This window comes from Hemitrygon akajei, chromosome 3, assembly GCF_048418815.1.
Source record: "Hemitrygon akajei chromosome 3, sHemAka1.3, whole genome shotgun sequence".
Classification (NCBI taxonomy): domain Eukaryota; kingdom Metazoa; phylum Chordata; class Chondrichthyes; order Myliobatiformes; family Dasyatidae; genus Hemitrygon; species Hemitrygon akajei.
Window position 1 is genome coordinate 33,116,410 of NC_133126.1, and position 26,432 is coordinate 33,142,841.

The 26,432-nt window shown below is 37.4% G+C and overlaps 1 protein-coding gene across 2 annotated transcripts in view; it reads right to left on the reverse strand.

The window, feature by feature from the left end:
- Positions 1–1,050: 1,050 nt before the first annotated feature.
- The window catches only part of LOC140724841 (rho-related GTP-binding protein RhoJ-like), a 70,867-nt gene continuing 45,485 nt past the window's right edge, over positions 1,051–26,432 (reverse strand). The window contains exons 3-5 of one of the 2 annotated variants that reach the window (XM_073039511.1): positions 25,384–25,548; positions 24,045–24,140; positions 1,051–14,008 (exon numbers count right to left, since the gene is read on the reverse strand). In XM_073039511.1, coding sequence (XP_072895612.1) covers positions 13,862–14,008; positions 24,045–24,140; positions 25,384–25,548 — 408 coding nt within the window. In that variant the 3' untranslated portion in view covers positions 1,051–13,861. Of the gene's footprint in view, positions 14,009–22,703; positions 23,251–24,044; positions 24,141–25,383; positions 25,549–26,432 lie in introns of those variants that run through there. The other variant, XM_073039512.1, reaches the window with a different exon arrangement.

Consider the following 26,432-nt stretch of genomic DNA (forward strand, 5'->3'; position numbering starts at 1 on the left):
TCTTCTTCCCCCATTTACTCCCCCCCCCACCTGACTTCACCTTCCCCTCCCCCCTTCTTATTCTGGCTTCTTCCCCCTTCCTTTCCAATCCTGATGAAGGGTTTCAGCCCAAAACATTCTTTTCCATAGATGCTGGCCTACCTGCTGAGTTCCTCCAGCATTTTGTATATGTTACTCCAGAGAACTCTTCATGTGGAATGTTTCTTTACCCCAGAGGACTGCAGTTGCCAAATGCATTCATTGAAGTTGCTACACATTAGGCTTGCTTGATAGACAAAACTAGGTGGGGAAATAAATGGATTTTCATCATCTTCAGGGTACTGTATAATCAGTCATGTACTCCAAGGTTCAATGTTTAGACCTCAGCTATTTATAATCTAGATCAATAACTTGGGTGATGGATCTGGATGCAGTACCTAGATAAACTTCTTTGTACTAAAGAATTCAGTGGAGTTAGGGACAGAATGTTAAAAATGGAGCTGATATCAATATGTAGCCACTGGCAGAGAGAGTTTAAGCATTGCATGGTCAACTAATGCTACTATTCTTAATGCCAGTTTCCATTTTTATTTTAAAAATTAGAAATTCTTAATTCTGACAATCCTCATAATCAAAAAAAAATTGGAATAAAGCTTCACATTATTTAGGCTAGGTTTACCAAAGCAAAGATAGACAACATTGATTAGTGCTGGATGTTTTAACACCACCTACCAGTCTCTGTACCATACTTAAAATTAGTTAGGCATGTTAATGGAAATCAAGATTTGAATGGTCATCACCCTGTTGTTCATCAGCATTTTAAAATATAAACTGTACCAGGAAAATAAGTTAACATTGTGCAGTCAGTGCAAATCAGTGGTTTTACTGTTGAAATAATTTTTCTGCATGTGAAAGGATAAAGAATGAATTTGTAAGCAAATTATTTATTTGAAAACCCATTTTTATCTGTATTGTGTTTGCTATAATGGTTAAGATTCATCTTGCCAAAGCTTCTATAATTTTGCCAAAGGATGATACAAAAGTTGAGAACAAAACACTGCCAGGCAGATGTATCCAATAAACTTTTACTTTCATCGAAAATGCACAAATTAAACAAAAATTAAACATATACAGCAATTGCTATTAATACAGCAATACTTGAATTTGTTGCATAGAAATTAAAAGGAAATATGGGATTACTTACAAGTTGTAATCTGCACTTTAATAATATTAAACCTGTGGAATTTGCACTTCTACTGGTTTCAAGATATTGCTGCTTCTGAAATTTTAATACCTGCATTTACCCAATATATGGAAACAATATTAAGGCACTAACAAGATGTAATTGGATATTGCAAGCAAAGATGATCAACTATACCAGAAATTCCTATCGCAAATTCCACCCAGTTAAACTGTAGCTATTTTCCAACATTTACGCCATACAAGATTTCAGGAGTGTTTTGTTGTGATAATGAGAAACAAGACCTTTACATTGACATTATCGTAATATCAAGTGCATCTGCTTTTACATTGTGACTGAAAACTAACTGTGGAAATGAAAGTCCAGAGATTTAGATCTTAGCAATATACAGTACGATTGCTGAACCATTTGGTTAGATGTCAGGTCAGTGGTACATTCCCATTTAACAGCTTGAAGAATATATGAAGGTTTATTAACAATACAATTCTGCTTCAACATACAATAACAGCACACAGGTGATATTATATTAACAACACATTTTAACTATAATTCTTCCATTTACATGGTGGAAAAAAAGTTACCCGATATATTTTAAAACCTGCTTGTCTGTTGATTACCCTGATTTCTAACTAATTGAACTCCTAAAACTAGCATTTTTAAGCAGTGACGTGAAACTTTTAAAAGCCAAACGCACTCTCTTACCAGGTCAATTTCTGCAAGCACAACTAATGTTCTAATTGCTTGTGTAATAAAAACACTGAATTTTGTTAGGAAACTTAAAAGAATGCCAGTGAGGATCAGCAATTTGATAATAGACGTGAAGTAAAATTCCTATTAAACCAAATGGAATTTATCAGTACTATTTATAAAGAAAGGCCATCCAGGAAACCAAAACAATTCGTATAAGGAAAGTGGAACCAGGTGACTATGAATATAACTCAAAGTGCATTTTTTCAGAAATCAATTTCAAATCTATAGTTCAAAATTCTAGTGTGTTGCAACAGGTAAAACAGGAAATGCACAGCAGTTAGGCAGCATCTACGGAGAGAGAAAACAGGTTAAGAGTTTCCACAAAGTCCTTTTGCAAGATGCTTCCTCTCCACAGATTTTGTCTGACCAGTCGAGGAGTTCCAAAGACAAAGCTTTTTATTTTAAATTTTAGCCTCCTCAGTAGTGTGCTTTAATACATAAAAGTGTTTAATTATTCTAGATACAATCCACTGTAGAGTAAAATTGGAAAATAAATCAAATACGTAGAAGTGTCATGTTAATGTCAGTTTCATAAAACGTCAGTTAAAACTGAGCTGAGGTTAGTATTATTAGAAATTTTATTTTAGCAAAAATCAAAACTTATAATTGAACTTCCATTCGTCTGTTTGATATTTGTTTAAAAGGATTAATATACTGCATAATTGGTCATTAATACTTGAGAGGAGAATTGACATCATAAGAGAGTGCCTCTAATTTTCTGTTACAGCTGATTTATGGAGTCATTTATTTTAAAAAAAATGAGTAATGGAGAGATACAGCAAAGGAGTCCCAGCAAAGAGATCCTTCAAAAACACCTTCATATTAGCACAGGCCCAGTTCTAAACTGCAGCAGATACCAAACCATGCTGACACACCTGGACAGCTTTATTGCCCAGTAACAGGCTGTCTCAACATTTACCAACAGGAGAGTAGATCACTAAAAAGATTAAGTGTGCTTTTCAACAAAGCATTCAGACATAGATATGCAATTCTAGAGTAACCATACCATGCATGCTTTGAAGTTGCATCCTGAGTGAAATTACACTGTAAATCTGGAGTGGAGCCAAACAGATTCTCAATTTATCTGATTAATTTATTGGCTCTTACCTTCAGATAGTTACTGGTTTCTAAGCTAAGCAAATGCGGGCAACTATTACAGAATGACATGTTACTCTTTTCAACAACAGAAAACTTTGAATATTCACAGAATCTGCATAGGTGTTATGAGAATACTACAACTACTCCTGACTAAACTAGTTTTTGGAGATTTAAGATGAACAGCCCTTTAGAAAAGATTACAGACTCATAATTATGTAATGTAAGCACTAAGAGACAGATGGAACAGACAACCCATTGAATTTGTTAAGATTCTAGTTTCTAAACCAGCAACATATCTAATAGATGCTTCAACAATGAAGAGCACTAACAGGCTTAAGAGTCACTACTTTAAATAGATGGAATTTCTATAAATACTACTCTGATGTCATTATTCTGTCAAAATACTGTGGCGGGAGGGGAGTGGGGGGTTGGGGGATACCTGTGGCAGGAGTGGAGTAGGTGGGGGGGGATCCCTGTGGCGGGAGGGGAGTAGGTTGGAGGGATCCCTGTGGCGGGAGGAGAGTAGTGAGGTTGGGGATGGCATTAAACAGGAAATTAGAAATGCGTGCAACAAAGGAACAGTAGTTATAATGGGTGACTTCAATCTACATATAGATTGGGTGAACCAAATTGGTAAGGGTGCTGAGGAAGAGGATTTCTTGGAATGTATGGGGGATGGTTTTCTGAACCAACATGTCGAGGAACCAACTAGAGAGCAGGCCATTCTAGATTGGGTATTGAGCAATGAGGAAGGGTTAGTTAGCAATCTTGTCGTGCGAGGCCCCTTGGGTAAGAGTGACCATAATATGGTGGAATTCTTCATTAAGATGGAGAGTGACATAGTTAATTCAGAAACAAAGGATTTGAACTTAAAGAAGGGTAACTTTGAAGGTATGAGACGTGAATTAGCTAAGATAGACTGGCAAATGATACTTAATGGGTTGACGGTGGATATGCAATGGCAAGCATTTAAAGATCGCATGGATGAACTACAATTGTTCATTCCAGTTTGGCAAAAGAATAAACCAGGGAAGGTAGTGCACCCGTGACTGACAAGGGAAATTAGGGATAGTATCAAGTCCAAAGAAGAAACATATAAATTAGCAAAAAAAAGCGGCACACCTGAGGACTGGGAGAAATTCAGAGACCAGCAGAGGAGGACAAAAGGCTTAATTAGGAAAGGGAAAAAAGATTATGAGAGAAAGCTGGCAGGGAACATAAAAACTGACTGTAAAAGCTTTTATAGATACGTGAAAAGAAAGATTGGTCAAGACAAATGTAGGTCCTTTACAGTCAGAGACAGGTGAATTGATCATAGGGAACAAAGACATGGCAGACCAATTGAATAACTACTTTGGTTCTGTCTTCACTAAGGAGGACATAAATAATCTCCTGGAAATAGTAAGGGACCGAGGGTCCAGTGAGATGGAGGAACTGAGGGAAATACATGTTAGTAGGGAAGTGGTGTTAGGTAAATTGAAGGGATTAAAGGCAGATAAATCCCCAGGGCCAGATGGTCTGCATCCCAGAGTGCTTAAGGAAGTAGCCCAAGAAATAGTGGATGCATTAGTGATAATTTTTCAAAACTCCTTAGATTCTGGATCAGTTCCTGAGGATTGGAGGATGGCTAATGTAACCCCACTTTTTAAAAAAGGAGGGAGAGAGAAACTGGGGAATTATAGACCGGTTAGTCTGACATCGGTGGTGGGGAAAATGCTAGAGTCGGTTATCAAAGATGTGATAACAGCACATTTGGAAAGAGGTGAAATTATCGGACAAAGTCAGCATGGATTTGTGAAAGGAAAATCATGTCTGACGAATCTTATAGAATTTTTTGAAGATGTAACTAGTAGAGTGGATAGGGGAGAGCCAGTGGATGTGGTATATTTAGATTTTCAAAAGGCTTTTGACAAGGTCCCACACAGGAGATTAGTGTGCAAACTTAAAGCACACGGTATTGGGGGTATGGTATTGATGTGGATAGAGAATTGGTTGGCAGACAGGAAGCAAAGAGTGGGAGTAAATGGGACCTTTTCAGAATGGCAGGCAGTGACTAGTGGGGTACCGCAAGGCTCAGTGCTGGGACCCCAGTTGTTTACAATATATATTAATGATTTAGACGAGAGAATTAAATGCAGCATCTCCAAGTTTGCGGGTGACACGAAGCTGGGTGGCGTTGTTAGCTGTGAGGAGGATGCAGGGTGACTTGGATAGGTTAGATGAGTGGGCAAATTCATGGCAGATGCAATTTAATGTGGATAAATGTGAGGTTACCCACTTTGGTTGCAAGAACAGGAAAACAGATTATTATCTGAATGGTGTCAATTAGGAAAAGGGGAGGTGCAATGAGACCTGGGTGTCATTGTACACCAGTCACTGAAAGTGGGGATGCAGGTACAGCAGGCGGTGAAAAAGGCAAATGGTATGTTGGCATTCATAGCAAAAGGATTTGAGTACAGGAGCAGGGAGGTTCTACTGCAGTTGTACAAGGCCTTGGTGAGACCACACCTAGAGTATTGTGTGCAGTTTTGGTCCCCTAATCTGAGGAAAGACATTCTTGCCATAGAGGGAGTACAAAGAAGGTTCACCAGATTGATTCCTGGGATGGCAGGACTTTCACATGAAGAAAGATTGGATCGACTAGGCTTATACTCACTAGAATTTAGAAGATTGAGGGGGGATCTTACTGAAACGTATAAAATTCTAAAGGGATTGGACAGGCTAGATGCAGGAAGATTGTTTCCGATGTTGGGGAAGTCCAGAACGAGGGGTCACAGTTCAAGGATAAAGGGGAAGCCTTTTAGGACCGAGATGAGGAAAAACTTCTTCACACAGAGAGTGGTGAATCTGTGGAATTCTCTGCCACAGGAAACAGTTGAGGCCGGTTCATTGGCTATATTTAAGAGGAAGTTAGATATGACCCTTGTGGCTAAAGGGATTGGGGGTATGGAGAGAAAGCAGGTACAGGGTTTTGAGTTGGATGATCAGCCATGATCATACTGAATGGCAGTGCAGGCTCGAAGGGCCGAATGGCCTACTCCTGCACCTATTTTCTATATTTCTATGTTTCTAACAGAATCCATACGAGACTCGATTACCGTGCAGTGCTCCAAACAGTCTCCTTGAATCATCATTCCAATCAATAGATTATTTGAATACTATCCACGGTTGTGCAGGATGCTGTTAATACCTTTTTACAATTTTATGACTCATTGTCCGGCACAATAAGCAACAACTAGACTACAGAGTTTCTTCAGTAGAGGCCGTTCCCATTTATCACCTGAGTTTCTTTTATTAAACTGAGAGGCAGAGATTTCATTTGCTATTTTCTTTAAAAAAAAATCTGAATCCAAGTTTAACTTAATGGCATCTTGTATATAGAAAGGAAGCAATGATCCAATTGAGCATATTGTTAAAACTAATCAACTGGATATCACAGTATTAACTTAATTCCAAATGTTTTACTTATTTGACATGTCTGTCTATTACCATTTGGGCCAATGGTGTGTTTCTATTATAACTTGATAATATACATTGACTCAGTGTTCAGCATTCATTCCTGATGTGCTCAGAAAATATTTAGCATAATCCAAGTCCTTAGAAAAGTACTTAATTTCAAGAACATACTTAATTGCGCCTGATGAAAACTCTGAAATCTCTGTTCAAACCAATTCTGCATGTAGATTAAAAAAAACTGGCTGGAGCTTGAATCTGAAAAATATATTAGACAAGTATATTTTTATTTGCTTACACTAATCATGCACCAGTGGAAACTGAACTGGGAAATTCCCATATGGATTCATCCTAGAGCAAATGGTGTTTCTACGCCACGTCAGAACTTCACCAATATAAGCGGCACTTGTTTCTGACTTACTGACAGAGGTTGAACTAAAAGGTTATGGCTTTCAATGTTTGCCCACAGTTAAACAAAGAACAAACCACACGGTGAGTCATGATCTGTACTAAAGGGTAGCACCATGTTATAGTTAATATAGTTGCCGTTTCAAAGTGTGAGACCTGCGTTCAACACTGACCTGAAGTGCCACCTGCATGGAATTTGCACATTATCCTTTGGGTTTCTTCTGGGAGCACCGATGTTGAGGTGAATAACACCATCTGGGGTGGGTGGGGGATGATGAGAATGTTGGGAGAATAAGTGAAATTAATGTAGGATTAGTGTGATGGAATGGTTGGTCAGCACAGACTAGATGGGCTGAAGACCCTGACTCCATGCTGCAACTTTCTATGATTTTATGATGTAAAGGCTCCTTGATAGACTTCCGTTTTAAGATCACTAGAGTCTAAAATGACACAAACTTGCCATTGAACCCTTCTCTACCTCCCTCGTTTCCATGATGCTCTGCCATCTTTAAATACACAAGCCAGTTATTACCGCTTGTACAATAATACAATAACTTTTTAATATTGCTGCATCCCATGTGTTATTTTGGTAATGGCAAATTTGGCACCAAGGAAAAATGTAGTTCCCACTTAGTGCAAGAAAAGTGACTGAAATCCAATTTATTGTAAAGTTCATAAATATCTTCGCTGGGTCAGTCATTTCCATGAATCTTTCAGTTATGGCCTTTCATCTCTATATCTCTGTTCCTAAATTCCCACAGATAAAGAACAATGTTCATTTTATCTACATCACCTTAACTTGCTCCACTCCATTCCTTTCCACAAAGATGATTATTGCATCTTACCCAATGAAATTACTTGCACCATGCTGAGTGAAATGTCGTGCTCAGTTCATCACAGCACTATTGCGACCTGACTCTGCTTAAGACTTGGATGTTACTCTACTATGAGGAGGAAAGGAATATGGTAAGCAAGTGGTTTGGGAAATGTGCTTTGGAGGAAGATTGGAGTGGCTGAGTTGCAGAATTAAAGTCCTGCAGTGGAATGAAAGCTTTTGAAGGAGACAGTGAGGTGCAAAGGGGCACATGGAGATGAGATTTCCAAAGGGCAGGAATATGAAGATTGAAGTGAAGATGTCAGAGTTGTTTTGAAAGTGGAAGAAAGCAGTCCTGGTGAATCAGTAGTGGGAAGGAAGAAACCAAGTGGGCTGCTCATAGCTTGGCGAGAGCAGCTGGAAAAAATTAGCTCATCTTGCGTCAAAAAGGGGTTACTAGATTACCATTCATGCCATTTCCAATTTAATGTGGTCAACATGTGTTCCTTTGAGACTAAACTATCAAAATCCACTTCACCCAAAACTTCCAAATAATGAATAACTTTTCATTTCCAATCCATAGTTCTCTTATTTGACAAGGCATACGGGAGATGTCTGCCTTCCCTGGCTATAGCATAGACATAGTGGGCCAAACAACCTGTACTATGATGACTGAATCCATGAATAGTACAGGGTAGTTAAACAGTCATACAATCAGGTAGCATTGGTAATAGAAACACAAAATGCTGGCAGAACTCAGCAGGCCAGACAGCATCTATGGGAGGAGGTCGTGACGACGTTTCAGAGTCCTGATGAAGGGTTTCGGCCTGCAACGTCGTCACTACCTCCTCCCATAGATGCTGTCTGGCCTGCTGAGTTCTGCCAGCATTTTATGTTTTTATTTATTTCCAGCATCTGCAGATTCACTCGTGTTACCATTGTTAATAGGTTTTCTTCATGGAAAGGGCATGTTACATTGAAAGATAATTAAACCCAAACCACATAATTTTTATTTGCTTATGCTTTTAGGATTGATATCTGTTCCTCATTCCAACATCTTTTATGTTTTTAAAACTCAGCCATAAATTTTGAGCTGTGGAGTGAATCACAAAATAAATTACAGTGTTTATATTGGACATTTTAATTAATTTGATGTTCTTGCAGGACGTCAAGGGTCCAGTGGAATATTTACAACAATCATCTGCTGGGTATTTGTTTTAAAGGGCTAGAATGCCGATGGCTACACGAAAGGGAAAGCAAGCAAAACCAACAGGGTTGATACTCGTCCCAAATGGCACCACAACGTGGGCAGTATCGAATGTGTCACTAATTTACATGCAAGCAGCGCCCGCATATGTATAAAAGGCAGACTAATCTGAAACTACCAGTTTTTCACAGAATAAATTTCTACCGCCCATTTTGGGAGATTAGAGTTTCCTTCAACAGAACTGTATGCAAATTATTCACCTTTTTATGTGACTGATTTATTACCCGCAATGTATAAAACATGCTGCTTGTGGTTTTGTATGGCTGAGAATGACCAAATAGTTCTTTCAAATTTCCATCCACTAATTAATTAGATAAGATTAACTACCTAACAGATGCTGAGAAAAAGCAGTTTATTTACAATTTCAGTGTTAAAGTGTTTGCAAGATTAATTTTAAAGAAGTTTTCTATTGTTGCTGTAATTATTTGATGTATGTGAACAGTATTTGCTAGTTTCAATGTTGTTAGCCAATATGCAAATACAGTGGATGAGAGCAGGAGATGGGCAATCAAGAGTGGAATTGTCTTATTTCATTTAGATAGATAAAGAAATGCCTAGCTATTAAGTACTTATAACCTTTCTGGTCATGAAGTTAAAAAATTAGATTCTTACCCTAAACTGTAACAATTACACATCAGGACCAGTATGAATACAACAATTAAAATAGCTCTGATCAGATTTTCAATGGAAAACTTCTGCTAAATTGAATCACGTAAAACTGGTAACAAGCTTTGAAGTGGTTAGGTCTAGTATAAATAGGATGGTTTGATCAGAATCCCAGTTGCATAAAGATATATCTCAACCAGTTTTAATTGTAACCAGCAGTTTCCTGTTTGACTTTTGAGGTTGGCAGAGCACTAAAATGCCACAGTGCAGCACGACCACAAAACCACATGCTAATCATGGATTCTAAGATGGATCATTAGAATGCTACTGCACATTCCGAAACATAATGCATTTGTGTAATGCGTTGTTCAATTTGGCAATATGAGCTCATTAGTAATGCAATTTATTACCGGGTATTCCCTACTTTTAGAAAAACACCCCCCCTCTTCACTTAGTCTATCACACACACCAAAAGCATAAGAACCTAGTTCTTCCGGATGCAAAGTTAAAATATGCTGCTTATTTCATCTATATTAACACTTCAATGATCCATTGACCAATTCATGTAGATTTAGTTTACTCAAAGATTTCTTTGGACTCACTTTGTTATTTTTGTGCTTATTTTGAAACATTGCTTAGTTCCACAGCTTACCCACTTGCTTACTGAACGAGTCCAGCAAACCCACATTGAATGATAATGTTTAGCTTATACCTGTAGTTTAACAGTATGAATTAAGAACAAGAAATAACACAGGAGAAATAGTTGGATATAGGACAGGAAAGGAAACCTGTAGCATTCCTAAATTCACATTTTGCTATTAAGAAAACTAATTCCTGAACATGGATAAGCAGAAAAGCTCCAGAATACACCCATCTCTTCACTGGTCAACTATAAAAAGTGCATCTAGAACATTAAGTTTCCTGACTACTAGCATAATTAATAAGAGACAGATGACACAATCAGTGCAGCTAGAAATTCTGGGGTATTTTACCTATGATTAATGCAAATATCTGAATAGGGCCTAGTTGACTGAGGACATTGAAAAATTGTGTCGAATGAATGGACACAGATTTATGCATTTTATAATACAAAGTATAGAACTATTTTTAAATTGCATAACACTGAGCTAGCAATTATGATTACTTAGAAATCATGTGATTATTTAGGAAGCACCTGGAAGATGTAATAAAGCAGGAATACATAGTGTTGTTCCACTGGTGGAACAGAATGGGCAGTGACAGGTGTTTAGAAACCTCTCAGACACCAAGTCAAACCAGATTTCAATATTGGCCCAAATTTTGGCATTTTAGTGGTGAAATTGCCAGCATTTACCATCACATCATCACATATCAGCAATTTCGGGACAATGCACCTGAAGACTGAGCCAGAAGCTGTTGCTACTGATTCTCTGACTCAGCACAAGGGCACAGTTTTGCATAGTAATCCCAAGAACTGAAAACAAATTTTCAGATATTCATGAACTGGTCTTTCTGCAAAACACCCAAGAGGTGTTTTGCTTTGTTATTTGATGTGCAAGTCAGTTTTAAATGGTATATTAAGCCATAAATACCACTTGTCAAACTGTTCTCCTGAAACAAATTAATTTTGTTTCTGGATTATAATTCTTTAAGGTAAATATTTCAAAATATAATGCATTTTAAAAATAATGATATTTTAGCCACTACTTTAATCATATGCATATATTCTAATCTACTTCAAGCTCTGCAAAATGTTTAAACTACTAGTTGTGCTTTAATCTTTCCAGTCTGATGCCAGTAAGACTTCTTCGATCTGATTATCCTTCAGCGTGCCTGATGACCTTCTGCTGTTGGACATCAGGGATCCCACAGAACTGGCGTAGAGAAAACCACAAGGAAAGCCCAGAACACAGAAAGCAGTGGATTTTTACAGGCAGCTTTCCACAAAGACAGCATTGCTGCTTAACCACTGAAGTCCATTAACTAAATTAGTATTGCCATTTGAATAAAGTTCTCAGAACTAATTGAAACTGTTCTTCATGACTAAAGTTAATTTTTAAACGAAGCTGGTTTGCTTTATGTGCACTGTACATGAAAATTAATGGTTGTCAGCACAATCATGATTTCAAGTGATCATTCTGTCTGACTTGCAGTTGTAATAGATGTTTGCACTATATAATTGTAATAAAAACTACATTCTATTTTCGTTCACCTTGCACAAAACTAAAGGGTGGTTTAGTGTTGCTTCCTATTACTTCACTGAAAGCATGGTGGCTCATGGCAAGAAGATGATGCACTGTGGATTTTGAACTACCATGAATTGCTAGACAACTAACACCATTAATGTTAAAATGTTAAACCCTCTCACCTTTCTGTCGCTTCTTACTCTTTCTTCATCCAGATTTCGTTTCTCCATTTTTTTTAAAGCCTCTAAATCTTAATTCACATTAAATTCTACCTCCACTTTCTCCATCTGCTATTCCTTCCTCAACCCTCAAGTCACACCAGTGAACATCTCACTATGCATCGTGGCCCCGTGGCCTCCCAGCACCATTAACAGCTCACCTACAAGCAATGTACAGGACAAGCTAAATACAGGAAAAATGGGGCTAACGAGATTTAATCAAACAGACTGTTATTTGAAATGCATATCCCAATTAAGCTAAAGAAAACCTTTCTATTAGGTTTCTCCAGTGCTAATGAATGTATAGCTCTATAAACATAATTATAATGACGTAGCTTACTTTCTGTTCTGCTGCTTTAATCTTGACTAACGAAAACTCCACTTTTTACAGTGATTCTGTAGAAAATAAAGCAAGGTGGAATGTACAACACTGTGCTTTTGACTAATTGAAAATTTCAAGTGAATGCTTGAGACCAATAATAGATACTTTCTCAATGGGAAGAACACGCTGAGAAAAAAGTTCTCACCAGGCTGCACTCTCATCATCTGCTCAGAAACGCAAAGAAGTGATCAGGTGTTAGGAAAACATAGGAGGTTCTAAATTAATTGCTAATCCTTAAAATGCTTGCTAATGTTGGAAATGGATTATTTGAAGTCAGTTTTCACTGGGTTTTTATCTGTCAGCTTCACATTGTAGATGAATGGGCAAACAGTGGTGTGATAATAATATCTTTATACCCTATTTGCCAACATTTGAAAAGTGAAAAATCTAACTTTCCAAATGTACTCTTCCTGCAATGGAGAGACACTGCCTCTGTTCAACAGTTTCATTGTGAAGGAATCTAGACAGCATTCCATAACCCAATGGGCCATGCATCTCCAGCCATTACAAGGGACTACTAGCCCAGTCGTTAAGCATTCTCACTCTGTACATTTAGAAAAAAAAATACTTAAATAAAGCTTGGTAACAGTAACATGTTACTTTGGAATTCCTAAGCCTTATCTCTGCCGTTAATGGGTTAAAACAAGACCATAGCAGATCCAAATCGAAGCATCAGATGCTGTGAAAACAATCAAATAAAAAAAAATTGGCTTGCTTAGAGCATGGATTATTTCAAGTCTTGTTCCATGGAGAATTAATCTTGTCATGAAATTAGAGAACCCATGGGGAAGATGATCTCACTTTGTATCATGGTTTAAATTCAACATGTAGTGCTGGTATTACTTTGACATGCTACCTCGAACAATCACTGTAGACGGTCTTTATCACTGAGTTTCTGAAATAATGGCTTACACAGTTAGAAGGTATTCACTGATCGTAGCAGGCTACACGAGTTCGGATGGCTATTGCAAATCGCGTTAGTGCTCACCCAGCTTCAGGAAGGCAGTACTGCATGAACAAATACCACTGAGGTCTTCAAACTGCAGAATGTGCTTATAGTAAGCAGTATAAGGCCACGGAAAAGCTTAGCTGAAAGTAATAGGGTTCCACTGCAGTGCTTCTATGCTCTCTCTATAGCATCTTCACCTGGACTGCTCCTCAGACTTCCTTTGTCACATCCTTGCCATAGCAGACAGTTCTTTTGAAACAATGGCTCAGAACTTTTCAGCCAGGCTTGAGAAAAGATGCACACCTGGCAATTTGAAAAGTGAATGGTAGTTAGCAGTAAACTAATATGACTTTTGTGAGGTTTGATACTTTATGTTAGTCCACTATTGCAGCTGTTCCTATTGGACCCGATCTCCATCTCTTCATCATACCAAGGAACAAGGAAACGCGTGCTTTCCTTTTCCAAAATCTTTCAGTAAAATGCTTTCTGGTTGCACAATCAGCTTCGTTCTTGTTAGTCATCCAGAACTTGCCTTCTTGTAAATGAAGTTCTTTTACTCGCTTGCATTGCATCAGATAATTGCACAGCACGCACGACATTTTGCACAACCTCTTTTCCTCTTTTTGGGGTGGAAAACTGTCAAAATTGCTTCATCAAAAACTGTTTTCAAGCCTTTTTGTGTGAGTGCAGAACATTCCAAATAACACTGTGCTCCAATCTGAAAGAACAAAAAAAAATTATAAATTTAAATTTAAAAAAACGATTAGTTTCTAAGTACTGATGAAGGGTCTCGGCCCGAAATGGTGATTCTTTATTCCTTTTCATAGATACTGCCTGACTTGCTGAGTTTCTCCAGCATCTTGTGTACATTACCCTGGATTTCCAGGATCTGCAGAATCGCTTGTGTTTATAGTTTAAAAATATAATTCTTCCCCCTCACACACAGACATAATTAGACATCTCCCTTCGATTCACTGCTTTGCCTGGTTTATGATTTTAAATCAAGTGTTAAGCCATATATTAGCAGCAAAACTACAGGTATAGAAAATACATTTTAATACAATCAAAATATAAATAAAGATAAGACAACAACATTATGCATTCACAATCAGTTGATCTGAATTTACATTCAGTAGATGCACAGTAGCTGACTCAAGCTTTGAATTTCCTGAAATAAAACCTTGTTTATCATTATCAAAAGATTTGGTAAACTTTTCAATCTCTGGAGGCAGTGGCTTTCGGCATCCTGAAATAATGTGAAAAAGTGATTACGATCAAATACATTTTTCTTTTGGAGAGAAGAACCAAAGTAAACATTTCTATAACTAATCAACTGAAATTTTGTCTGTTTACAGTCTGCCAAATAATTCTTCTGAGCTACTCTGTTTCTTCACACAGATGACGTGCTTCCATGCATGACACTACTCAGAGTTTATTCCCCGCTCCACTGATGAATATTCCATCTGTATTGAAACGTTACGCTGTCAGCAATAGCAGAATCGAGAGCACTTTTGGAAAATGTAAAAGGCACTGAGGATCACTGTTGCTGGTTAGTCTTTCTCACTTTTAAAGATTTTGTCTGTGCCTGGATTTTCGGCTATCAGTGTTGATGTGCATTTCTTTTAAATGGGCAACTCAATTAGCCCTTTACTTAAGTACAGGAATGGAACCTGGTGTGGCCACCTGCTGCTGTAGCCCAGCCACTTCAAGATTTGATGTGCTGTGTTCAATGATGCTCTTCAGCACACCACTGTTACAATGTGTGGTTATTTGAGTTATTGTCACCTTCCTGTCAGCTTGAACCACTCTGGTTCCTCTCCTCTGACCTCTATAAAAACATAAGAAACTAGACAACGGGGTGACCCGTTGGGGCACCCTTTGAGAGAAAGGTAGTGCAGTCTGATGTGGCCAGAATGAACATTACATTTTCCTGAATGCTACTGGTATCGCTTTGCTTTGGAAATTGAAGAAGAAAACCTCAGTTTATTAAAGAAGAACGACGCATAGCAAGGCAAATATAGCTCCTCCTCGTTTAACGAAGGACACTTTTGACGGCATCATTTCTGGTTGATCTACCAAGGCACAAGGGTGTGCCTCTCGATGTCATTCTGGAGACGTGCAGTCCTTTCATCTGTCGTCTCTTCATCTCTTCTACTGTTTATTCATTGTCTCTGATCCTGGAGACGTGCATTTCTCCACTCCTTTGTCTCTTCCTCTCTCCTCCTCCTGTACCTGTCTTTGTCATTCTGGAGATGTGCATGCCTCTCCTCCTCTGTCTCTCATCTTTATTGTCCTGATTTTTTGATCCTGGAGTTGTGCGGCCCTGGCCTCCTCCAATTCTTGTTCTCTCCCTCTCCTTGCCGCTTCCCAATGACGCTTGGCGTCATCTCTTGACTATAATGTCCCCTTTCTCTTTCCACACGACATAATTAGGCTGACCCTTTTTTTTACCCTAATGCTGGATAGAAGATACGAAGCAGTAACAGCAAAGCCTCCAAGATGCTGATTATTCTTGATGATGTGGTTGGCGCTCTCCTAAATGGATGTGATAGAGTCACCGCTGTCCTTTGACTGGAGCAAAGGGTTTGATGGGTGTCTCGAAGTATGTCATTACAATAAGATTTAATGATCTCTTATTGATGGGTGGTAGTTAGATCTGTGCCAATCCTGCACATTCTGATGGTGATTAGCAGAATGTGACCGCTCGAAATAGAGCTGCCCTGCCCTTTTGCTCCAGTTGGTGTTGCTGCTGTGAGCATCGTGAGTCGCTGCTGAGGCTGGCCGTGCGCATGCGTCGTGGTGTTGCAACATGGTTTCCATCATGGTTGACATCGGCTCTCAATTGACAACAATTGCCCACTTGTTGATTTTGGCAAGTGGGCAATTTTGTACGAATATATAAACCCTGAACTTTGCAAGCATTCTGTAAGTTAGCACATTTTAAGTCGATTTAGCCAAAAATAGTGCCAGTGTAATTCATTGTTTGCGCTAATTGGAGGTCACAAACAGAGCATGAGAGTTTTAGTAGTATATAGATAGGAGCAGAAGTAGGCCATCTGGCCTGTCGAGCCTGCTCCACCATTCAATAAGCTCATGGCTGATCTGGCCATGGACTCATCTCCACCTACCTGCCTTTTCCCCATAACCCTTAATTCCCTTACTATGCAAAAATCTATCCAGCCTTGTCTTAAATGCATTTACTGAGGTAGCCTCCAGTGCTTCATTGGGCAGAGATTAACACGGTGTTTTTGCCCACAACACTGCTGCTCTTTGGATTACCTTTTGTTTCTTGGACCATTCACTGCAAACTCTAGATACAGTTGTGCTTGAAAATCCCAGGAGATCAGCAGTTTCTACAAAATCCTACAAAAGGTACTCGATTTGAGCAGAAAATCCTTCAAAAAGTAGTGGATTTGGCCTAGTACATCGTGGGTAAAGCCCTCCCAATCATTGAGCACATCTACATTGGCATGCAAAAGTTTGGGCACCCCGGTCAAAATTTCGGTTACTGTGAATAGTTAAACGAGTAAAAGGTTACCTGATTTCCAAAAGGCATAACGTTAAAGATGACACATTTCTTTAATATTTTAAGCAAGATTACTTTTTTATTTCCATCTTTTAGAGTTTCAAAATATCAAAAAAGGAAAAGGGCCCGAAGCAAAAGTTTGGGCACTCGGCATGGCCAGTACTTAGTAACACCCCCTTTGGCAAGTATCAAAGCTTGTAAACGCTTTCTGTAGCCAGCCAAGTGTCTTTTAACTCTTGTTTAGGGGATTTTTGCCCATTCTTCCTTGCAAAAGGCTTCTAGTTCTGTGAGATTCTTGGGCTGTCTTGCATACACTGCTCTTTTGAGGTCTATCCACAGATTTTCGATGATGTTTAGGTCAGGGGACTGTGAGGGCCATGGCAAAAGCTTCAGCTTGTGCTTCTTGAGGTAGTTCATTGTGGATTTTGAGGTGTGTTTAGGATCATTATCCTGTTGTAGAAGCCGTCCTCTTTTCATCTTCAGCTTTCTTACAGACTGTGTGATGTTTGCTTCCAGAATTTGCTGGTATTTAATTGAATTCATTCTTCCCTTTACCAGTGAAATGCTCCCCATGCCACTGGCTGCAACACAAGCCCAAAGCATGATCGATCCACCCCTGTGCTTAACAGTCGGAGAGGTGTTCTTTTCATGAAATTCTGCACCCTTTTTTCTCCAAACATTCCTTCGCTCATTGCGGCCAAAAAGTTCTATTTTAACTTCATCAGTCCACAGGACTTGTTTCCAAAATGCGTCGGGCTTTTTAGATGTTCCTTTGCAAACTTCTGATGCTGAGTTTTCTGGTGAGGACGCAGGAAAGGTTTGCTTCTGATGACTCTTCCATGAAGGTCATATTTGTGCAGGTGTCGCTACACAGTAGAACAGTGCACCACCACTCCAGAGTCTGCTAAATCTTCCTGAAGATCTTTTGCAGTCAAATGGGGGTTTTGATTTGCCTTTCTAGCAATCCTTCGAGCAGTTCTCTCGGGAAGTTTTCTTTTTTTTTAAACTTTTTTTATTGTTTTCAAATAGTTACAGAATAAATGTGTATGAAAAAAAATGTTACCCAGCCCCCCTCCCCTTAACCCCTCCCCCCTAACATCCCTATTAAAAAAATAAGAAAGAAAAAAAAAGGAATGCCTGGATATTGGAAGATCCCCACATGCTCCATGGAGTTCGTAATAACTTTAGTATATATATTTATTTCTTTCCCCAAGTAACCAATTATTTCATCTTCGGAGCACCTATATATTTAATCCTGTCTTTTGTAAATAAGGGCGCCAAATTTTCAAAAATGTTTCATATTTATCTCTTAAATTATAAGTAATTTTTTCAAGTGGAATACAGCCATAAATTTCGTTCTTCCAACGATCTATACTTAGATATGTATCCGATTTCCAAGTCACTGCAATAGCTTTTTTGGCTACTGCCAATGCAATTTTTATAAATTCTTTCTGATATTTATTCAATTTGGATATCGGTTTTATCCCTTCAATATCACCTAGTAAAAGTAATATTGGGTTGTGTGGAAGTTGTATTCCAATAATTTGTTCCAGTAAAACTCTTAAATTTGTCCAAAAAGGTTGAATTTTAGAGCAAGACCAAGTAGAATGTAAAAAAGTACCAATTTCTTGGTTACATCGGAAACACTGATCAGATAAATTTGGGTTTAATTTATTTATTTTTTGTGGTGTAATATATAGTTGATGTAAAAAATTGTATTGCACTAATCTTAATCGAACGTTTATTGTATTTGTCATACTCTCAAGACATAGTCTTGACCAGTTTTTTTCTTCAATTTTGATATTCAAATCACTCCCATTTTTGTCTTGACTTATGGACTCCTTGTTTAATTGCCTGTTTTTGAATCAAATTATACATACAAGAGATAAATTTTTTAATCTTTCCTTTTTGAATTAAAGTTTCTATTTCATTGGGTTTCGGTAGTAACATTGTTTGACCTAACTTTTCTCTTAAATAAGCCCTTAGTTGAAAGTAACAAAAAAGAGTGTTGTTTGATACTTTATATTTATTCTTTAATTGATCAAATGACATTAATATACCTCCTTCAAAACAATCTCCTATACATCTAATCCCTTTTTGAAACCAATTATATAAAAGTTGATTATCCATTGTAAAAGGAATAAGTCTATTTTGAATTAAAGATCTCTTTGCTAATAAGGATTTCTTTGTCTCATCGTCAACATTTATCTTATTCCATAAATCAATCAAATGTTTTAATATAGGAGATTCTTTCTTTTCCCGTATCCATTTAGATTCCCATTTATATATAAAGTCTTCTGGTATGTTTTCTCCTATTTTATCTAGTTCTATTCTGATCCATGCCGGTTTATCTTTCTCAAAAAAAGATGCAATAAATCTAAGTTGATTTGCTATATAATAATTCTTAAAATTTGGAAGTTGTAACCCTCCTAGCTCAAATTTCCATGTCAATTTTTCCAACGATATTCTTGACATCTTACCTTTCCAAAGAAACTTCCTCACATATTTATTCAGCTCTTGAAAAAACTTCTGGGGTAATTGTATTGGTAGTGATTGAAATAAGTATTGTAATCTAGGGAATATATTCATTTTTATGGTATTTACTCTACCTACTAATGTTATTGGTAATACCATCCATTTATCAAGATCTTCTTGAATTTTTTTCAATAGTGGTAAATAATTTAATTTGTATATGTTCTTTATATCATTATCAACTCTTATACCTAAATATTTTATACCATTTGCTGGCCATCTAAATTGGGTTATTGATCGACATTGATTATAGTCTCCTTTAGTAAGAGGTAAAATTTCACTTTTATCCCAATTTATTTTGTAACCTGATACTTTCCCATATTCTTCTAATCTATAGGATAATTTACGCAACGATTGCAATGGGTTTGTTAGATAAAGCAGAACATCATCAGCAAATAAGTTAATCTTGTATTCTCTCGGGAAGTTTTCTTGGTCTTCCAGACCTCAACTTGACTTCCACCATTCCTGTTAACTGCCATTTCTTAATTACATTATGAACTGAGGAAATGGCTACTTGAAAACGCTTTGCTGTCTTTTTATAACCTTCTCCTGCTTTGTGGGCATCATTTATTTTAATTTTCAGAGTGCTAGGAGGAGCCCATGGCTGCTGATTGTTGGGCCAAGGTTTGAGGAGTCAGGGTATTTATAAAGCTTTGAAATTTGCATCACCTGGCCTTTCCTAATGATGACTCTGAACAGGCCATAGCCCTAACAAGCTAATTAAGGTCTGAGACCTTGGTAAAAGTTATCTGAGAGCTCAAATCTCTTGAGGTGCCCAAACTTTTGCATGGTGCTCTTTTCCTTTTTTCCCCCACTCTAAAATTGTACAAAATAAAAAATAATACACTAATCTTGCTTAAAATGTTGAAAAGAATGTTTTATCTTTAACTTTATGACTTTTGGAGATCAGTTCATCTTCTACTCACTTAACTATTCACAGAACAGAAATTTTGACCGGGGTGCCCAAACTTTTGTATGCCACTGTACATGAAATGCTGTTGTAGGAAAGCAGCATCCATCATCAAAGATCCCCACCATCCAGGCCATGCTCTTTTCTCACTGTTGCCATCAGGTAGAATTTGCAGGAGCCTCAGGACTTGCACCACCAGGCTGAAGAACAGTTACTGCCCCTTAACCATCTGGCTTTTGAACAAAAGAGGATAACTACACTCATCTATTGAGACATTCCCACAACTAATGATCTCACTTTAAAGACTCATTTTATTTCACGCTCTCGTTTTTTATTGCTATTTGCATTTGCACAGTTTGTTGTCTTCTATGCTCTTGCTCTTTCATTGATCCTGTTAACAGTTACTGTTCTATAGATTTACTTCCCACAGGAAAAAGAATCTCAGAGTTGTACGTGGTGACGTGCATGTATTCTTATTATCAATTTTACCTTGAACTTTGAGTTTCTGAGATACCCAACCACCCTGTCTGGCACCAACAATCATTCCACAGTCAAAATCACTTAGGTCACATTTCTCCCCCACTCTGACGTTTGGTCTGAATAACATCTAAACCTCTTGACTATATCTGCATGCTTTCATACATTGATTTGTTGCCACATGATTGGCTGATTAGATATTTGCATTAACAAGCCGGTGTACGAGTGTTAATAAAGTGACCACTGAGTGTACATTAAACTCCTTGGCTTAGTAAGTTTAATAATAATTCTTTTTATTTATTTATTAATTTTTTAGAAAATTACAAAGAATAAATGTAATGATAAAATAGTAAGAGAGAGAAAAAATAATATTAACCCTCCCCCCTCCCCTTAACCCTCCCCCCCTTAACCCTTATCTAAAGAAAGAAAAAAAAAGAAAGAAGAGAAAGATTGCCTGGATATCAGAGGATCCCCACATGCTCCATGGAGTTCAAAATAATTTTAATTTTTATTTTTACTTTCCCCAATTACTTTATAATTTTATCTTCAAAGGACCTATGTATTTAATCCTATCTTTTGTAGGTATGGGAGCCAAATTTTCAAAAAGATATCATATTTATTTCTTAGATTGTATGTAATTTTTTCAAGTGGAATACAACTATATATTTCATTATTCCAATGATCCATAGTTAAATATAAATCAGATTTCCAAGTAACTGCGATAACTTTTTTGGCTACTGCCAATGCAATTTTTATAAATTTTTTCTGATACTTATTCTATTTAAGTTTCAGTATTGTCCATTCAATGTCTCCTAATAAAAATAATATTGGACTATGTGGGAGTTGTACTCCAGTAACTTGTTCCAATAAAAGTCTTAGATTTATCCAAAATGATTGAATTTTAAAACAAGACCAAGTAGAATGTAAAAAAGTATCAATTTCTTGATTACATCGAAAACATTGGTCAGACATATTTGAATTTAATCTATTTATTTTCTGTGGTGTTATATATAATTGATGTAAAAAATTATATTGGACTAATCTAAGTCAAACATTTATTGTATTTATCATACTATCAGAACATAATCTTGACCAGCTTTTTCCATCAATTTTAACATTCAAATCAGATTCCCATTTTTGTCTTGATTTATAAATTCCTGATTTAATTGTCTGTTTTTGAATCAAATTGTACATACAGGATGTAATTTTTTTAAATTTTTCCTTTTTGAATTAATATTTCTATTTCACTAGGTTTTGATTTATTTAACAAACCCATTGCAATCTTTGCAAAGACTATCTTTTAGATTGGAAGAATATGGGAAAGTATCAGGGTATAAAGTAAATTGGGATAAAAGTGAAATTTTACCCCTTACCAAAGGAAATTATAATCAATGTCGATTAGTAACTCAATTTTGATGGTCAATAAATGGGATAAAATATTTAGGTATTAGAGTTGATAATGATGTAAAAAATTTATATAAACAAAATTATTTGCCATTATTAAAAAAAATAAAAGAGGATCTTGATAAATGGATGATGTTACCAATAACATTAATAGGTAGAGTTAATGCTGTAAAAATGAATATATTTCCTAGATTGCAATATTTATTCCAAACTTTACCAATACAATTGCCTCAGAAGTTTTTTCAAGAACTGAATAAATATGTAAGGAAATTTCTTTGGAAAGGAAAGTTGTCAAGAATATCATTGGAAAAATTGACATGTAAATTTGATTTAGGAGGGTTACAACTTCCAAATTTTAAGAATTATTATAAAGCAAATCAACTTAGATTTATTGCGTCTTTTTTTGATGAAGAAAAACCGGCATGGATTAGAATAGAATTAGATAAGATAGGAGAAATAGGAGAAAACATACCAGAAGATTTTATATATAAATGGGAATCCAAATGGATCTGGGAAAAAAAAGAATCTCCTATATTAAGACACTTGATTGATTTATGGAATAAGGTAAATATGGACGATGAGATAAAGAAATCTTTATCAGCAAGAAGAACTTTAATTCAAAATAGGCTTATTCGTTTTACAATGGATAATAAACTTTTACATAATTGGTTCCAAAAGGGGATTAAATATATAGGTGATTGTTTTGAAAGAGGTATATTGATGTCATTTGATCCATTAAAAAATAAATATAAAATATCAAACAACACTCTTTTCTGTTATTTTCAATTAAAGGCTTATTTACGAGAAAAGCTGGGTCAAACAATGTTGATGCTAATAATAATTCTTGAAGTGAAATTGTCAGAATAGTGAAATTTGAATGGTCTTTTGAGGCAGCACTGTTGTATATTGCATGGATAGCATGTAGAGGATAGATGTCAAGCTAAATTTAAACAGTGATCACAGGTCTGTTAAATCTCTTTCAATAGTTATAATTTTACTACAAATTCTTCTTTAGGTGCTTTGCAGAATAGATCAGCACCAGTCGCTAAAAGAGTAGAGTATTAGTGTCATTATTAGAATGCAGTCAAGGGCTTCTCATTTGGTACCTGCACTGATATCAAAGAAGAATTCTTGTTAAAAGCAGTAGTTTGACAGTGACTTAACAGAAGAGCATGTCATTTGTGAAAACAAAAATAATGGGAAATCACAATTGTAGGAGTCTTTCACTGAGTCAACACAAACTTACTAGGCTGAATGGCCTCCTGTGCTGTATGATTTTAATAAGGAAATGGCATTTGATTTTCTATAGTTCATTAATGTAAGCTGTGTTATGTTAATGCTGCCAGTTATCCTCCATAAACAAAAGGCTTCCTCTTTAAATAAACTTTTACCATGCGTAGAAATATTTTCACTTAATTTTTTTGATTTAGAGAAACAGCACAGAAACAGGCACTTTGGGCCCAACAAGCCTGCACTGCCCAATTACCCCTATGTGACCAACTGACCAATTAATGTCTTTGGAATGCATGTGGGAGGAAACTGGAGCATCCGGAGGAAACCATTGCGGTCAAGGGGAAACGCGTAGACAGCAGTGGGAAGTGAAACCCGGTCCTGCCATTGTAGTTTTGACACCGGGCTGCCCCAAAATTCAATACCACCATCAACCTGAATGCTAACATGTCGAGAACCTGCCCGTTCTGAACTGTAACCGATTACATTACACAAAAATTTAGTTGCCAGCAATACAAATTTCCATCAACTATGCTAATACACAAATTCCTCACTTTACGATGAATAGTCGTTGTGGCTTGAACGTTTCTAGATGAAACGCATCTCGATTATAAATGTATTTATCAGCTCATGTATACTTGCTTAATTGTTGTGAAAACTTACAAAAATAATTACCTCTTTTGCCAGCTTCACACCTTGTTCATATGTGATAGGTTTTTCCTTCATATGAATTAATCGGGCCAATGTTTTGGGATCATCTCTCAGATCAATCTAAAAATATATTTGATAAGATCATGTTAAGGCATTTGTATTCATTGTTAAACACATTGCCAAGCATTCAATAGTAGTTAAAAAGTTATTTACAAGTATAGTTTGCACAGAATAACTTTTAAACTACCGGATGAAATATATAATCAGTGCAGCAGTACAGCTGGAAACATTTTTATATAACTTTACACTAGTCTCTTGCTATTTTATGTTCAGTACTGTATCTTATGCAGTATCTAGAGTGAACTTCCCAATTTTAGGTAGCTCTCGCCTCCTGTATTCTCTCTCCCCACTCTCCTTCTGATCTACCTCAGAAAGGGGACAAAAAGGCCCTCCCTTTTTGTCCCCTTTCCAACACCCTTCTCTAATTCCCCATCCCCAATTTTTGACCCTGCCTTCCCCACCCACCAGTTCCATCCACCTACTGCCAACATATTTTACTCTACAGGTTCCATCTTCTGATTTAATTGTTTGCTTTATCACCTCCTTTACACCAGATTCTAACATTGGTAGCCTTTGTATCCTGTTTATGCCCCTCCTGTGTTCACTTTGTCCTCCAGTGGCTCCACTTGCCTTTTCACTGTCCGTCACCACCCTCCATCCCCTCAACTCCTCTCCTCCCCCTCGTCCCCCAACCGGCTCATCTGCTGGGCAGCAAGGCAGCACAGTGGTTAGCACCACACTTTACAGTACCAGTGACCTGGATTCAATTCCCGCCGCCGCCCGCCGGCAGTTTGTACGCTCTCCCCGTGACCGCGTGGGTTTCCTCCGGGTGCTCCGGTTTCCTCCAACGGTCCAAAGACGTACCATTTGGTAAGTTAATTGGTCATTGTCTATTGTCCCGTGATTAGGCCGGGGTTAAGCTGGGGTTTGCTGGGCGGCGCAGCTCGAGGGGTCTATTCTGCATTCTATCGCAATAAATAAATCAAACCTAGTGGACCCACTTCAGTCCACTGATCACTAATTGCCTGCGTTACCACCCCCTCTCTCCTCTTTATACTGGCTATCTCCATTCTCAGTCCCGATGCAGGGCTTCGACCACAATCAACAGTTCTCCACTAGGCCCCCCACCCTCGCAGATGCTGCTCAAACTACTGAGTTAGCAGATAGCTTGTTGCTCCGGACTCCAGTGTCTGCCTTCTCAGCGTCTCATGATTACATTCCTTGTTACAGCACAATTCCTGTTCTGAATAGAGAGGTTAGGACGAAGGAAATTCCACTCTTTGCTGTAATAGTATTAACATACCTGAGTTCCAATCAATACATAAGGCACGTGAGGCATACATGCTTTAAGCTCAGGCACCCATTCCTCTTGCACATTGTGGTAAGATGCAGGATTTACGACAGAGAAACAAATCAAGAATACGTCAGTATTTGGATAGGAGAAGGGTCGCAGTTGATTATAGTCCTCCTGTAATAAATTAAGAGGAGAAGGAATAATTAAAAGCCATCAACTCCAACCTATTGTGTGTTACACAAGAGATTAATTATGCCTGCATTCCTTCTGTTATCGGAACAGCTATGTGTAATTTCATAAATCAATATACAAGTGGCTCAATTTCCTGCCCTCAGTGATGTCGTGCAGTTGACTTGAATGGTATCAATCCAATGCAGTAGATATATTTGGTTTTGAACAGTTGTCTAATCATCTGCATTACTGGAAGCAAACAAAATTTTCAGGATGCACCACACACAAGATGCTGGAGAAACTCAGGAGGTCAGGCAGCATCTATGAAAAGGAATAAACATCGACTGCTCACTCTTTTTCATAGATGCTACCTGGCCTGCTGGATTTTACCAGCATTTTGCGCATACTACTCTGGATTTCCAGCATCTGCACAATCTCTTGTGTTTATTATTCTCAGGTTGTTCTTAAGTTGCAATGGAAATGTCCACTGAATGATCTATTTCGAATGTATTCAGTTTATTTGCCTTTATTTTCTCAGAAAACACAAAATACAATGCAAGCAAAGCAATATTCTACTTATCAGACTATTTAAGTATTATTCTCCATAACAACACTTTGCTTTGCCAATGTATATTTATTTAGATTCAAATAAAAACAAGGTCTGGAAATTTTCATCACCTTGGGAGCATGTGTGCAGAAGCAGTGTTTACTGTTCCAATCAATGAACTTCCATTAAATTCAGCTTTTTTTTTCCTCTCTTGCCATAGATATTGCCTGAATTTTCAATTTTTATTTGACATTCTACATCATTGTGAGGAAGACAGAAGTGATTCTGCAGATGCTGGAAATCTGGAGCAACACACACAAAATCCCAGAGGAACTCAGCA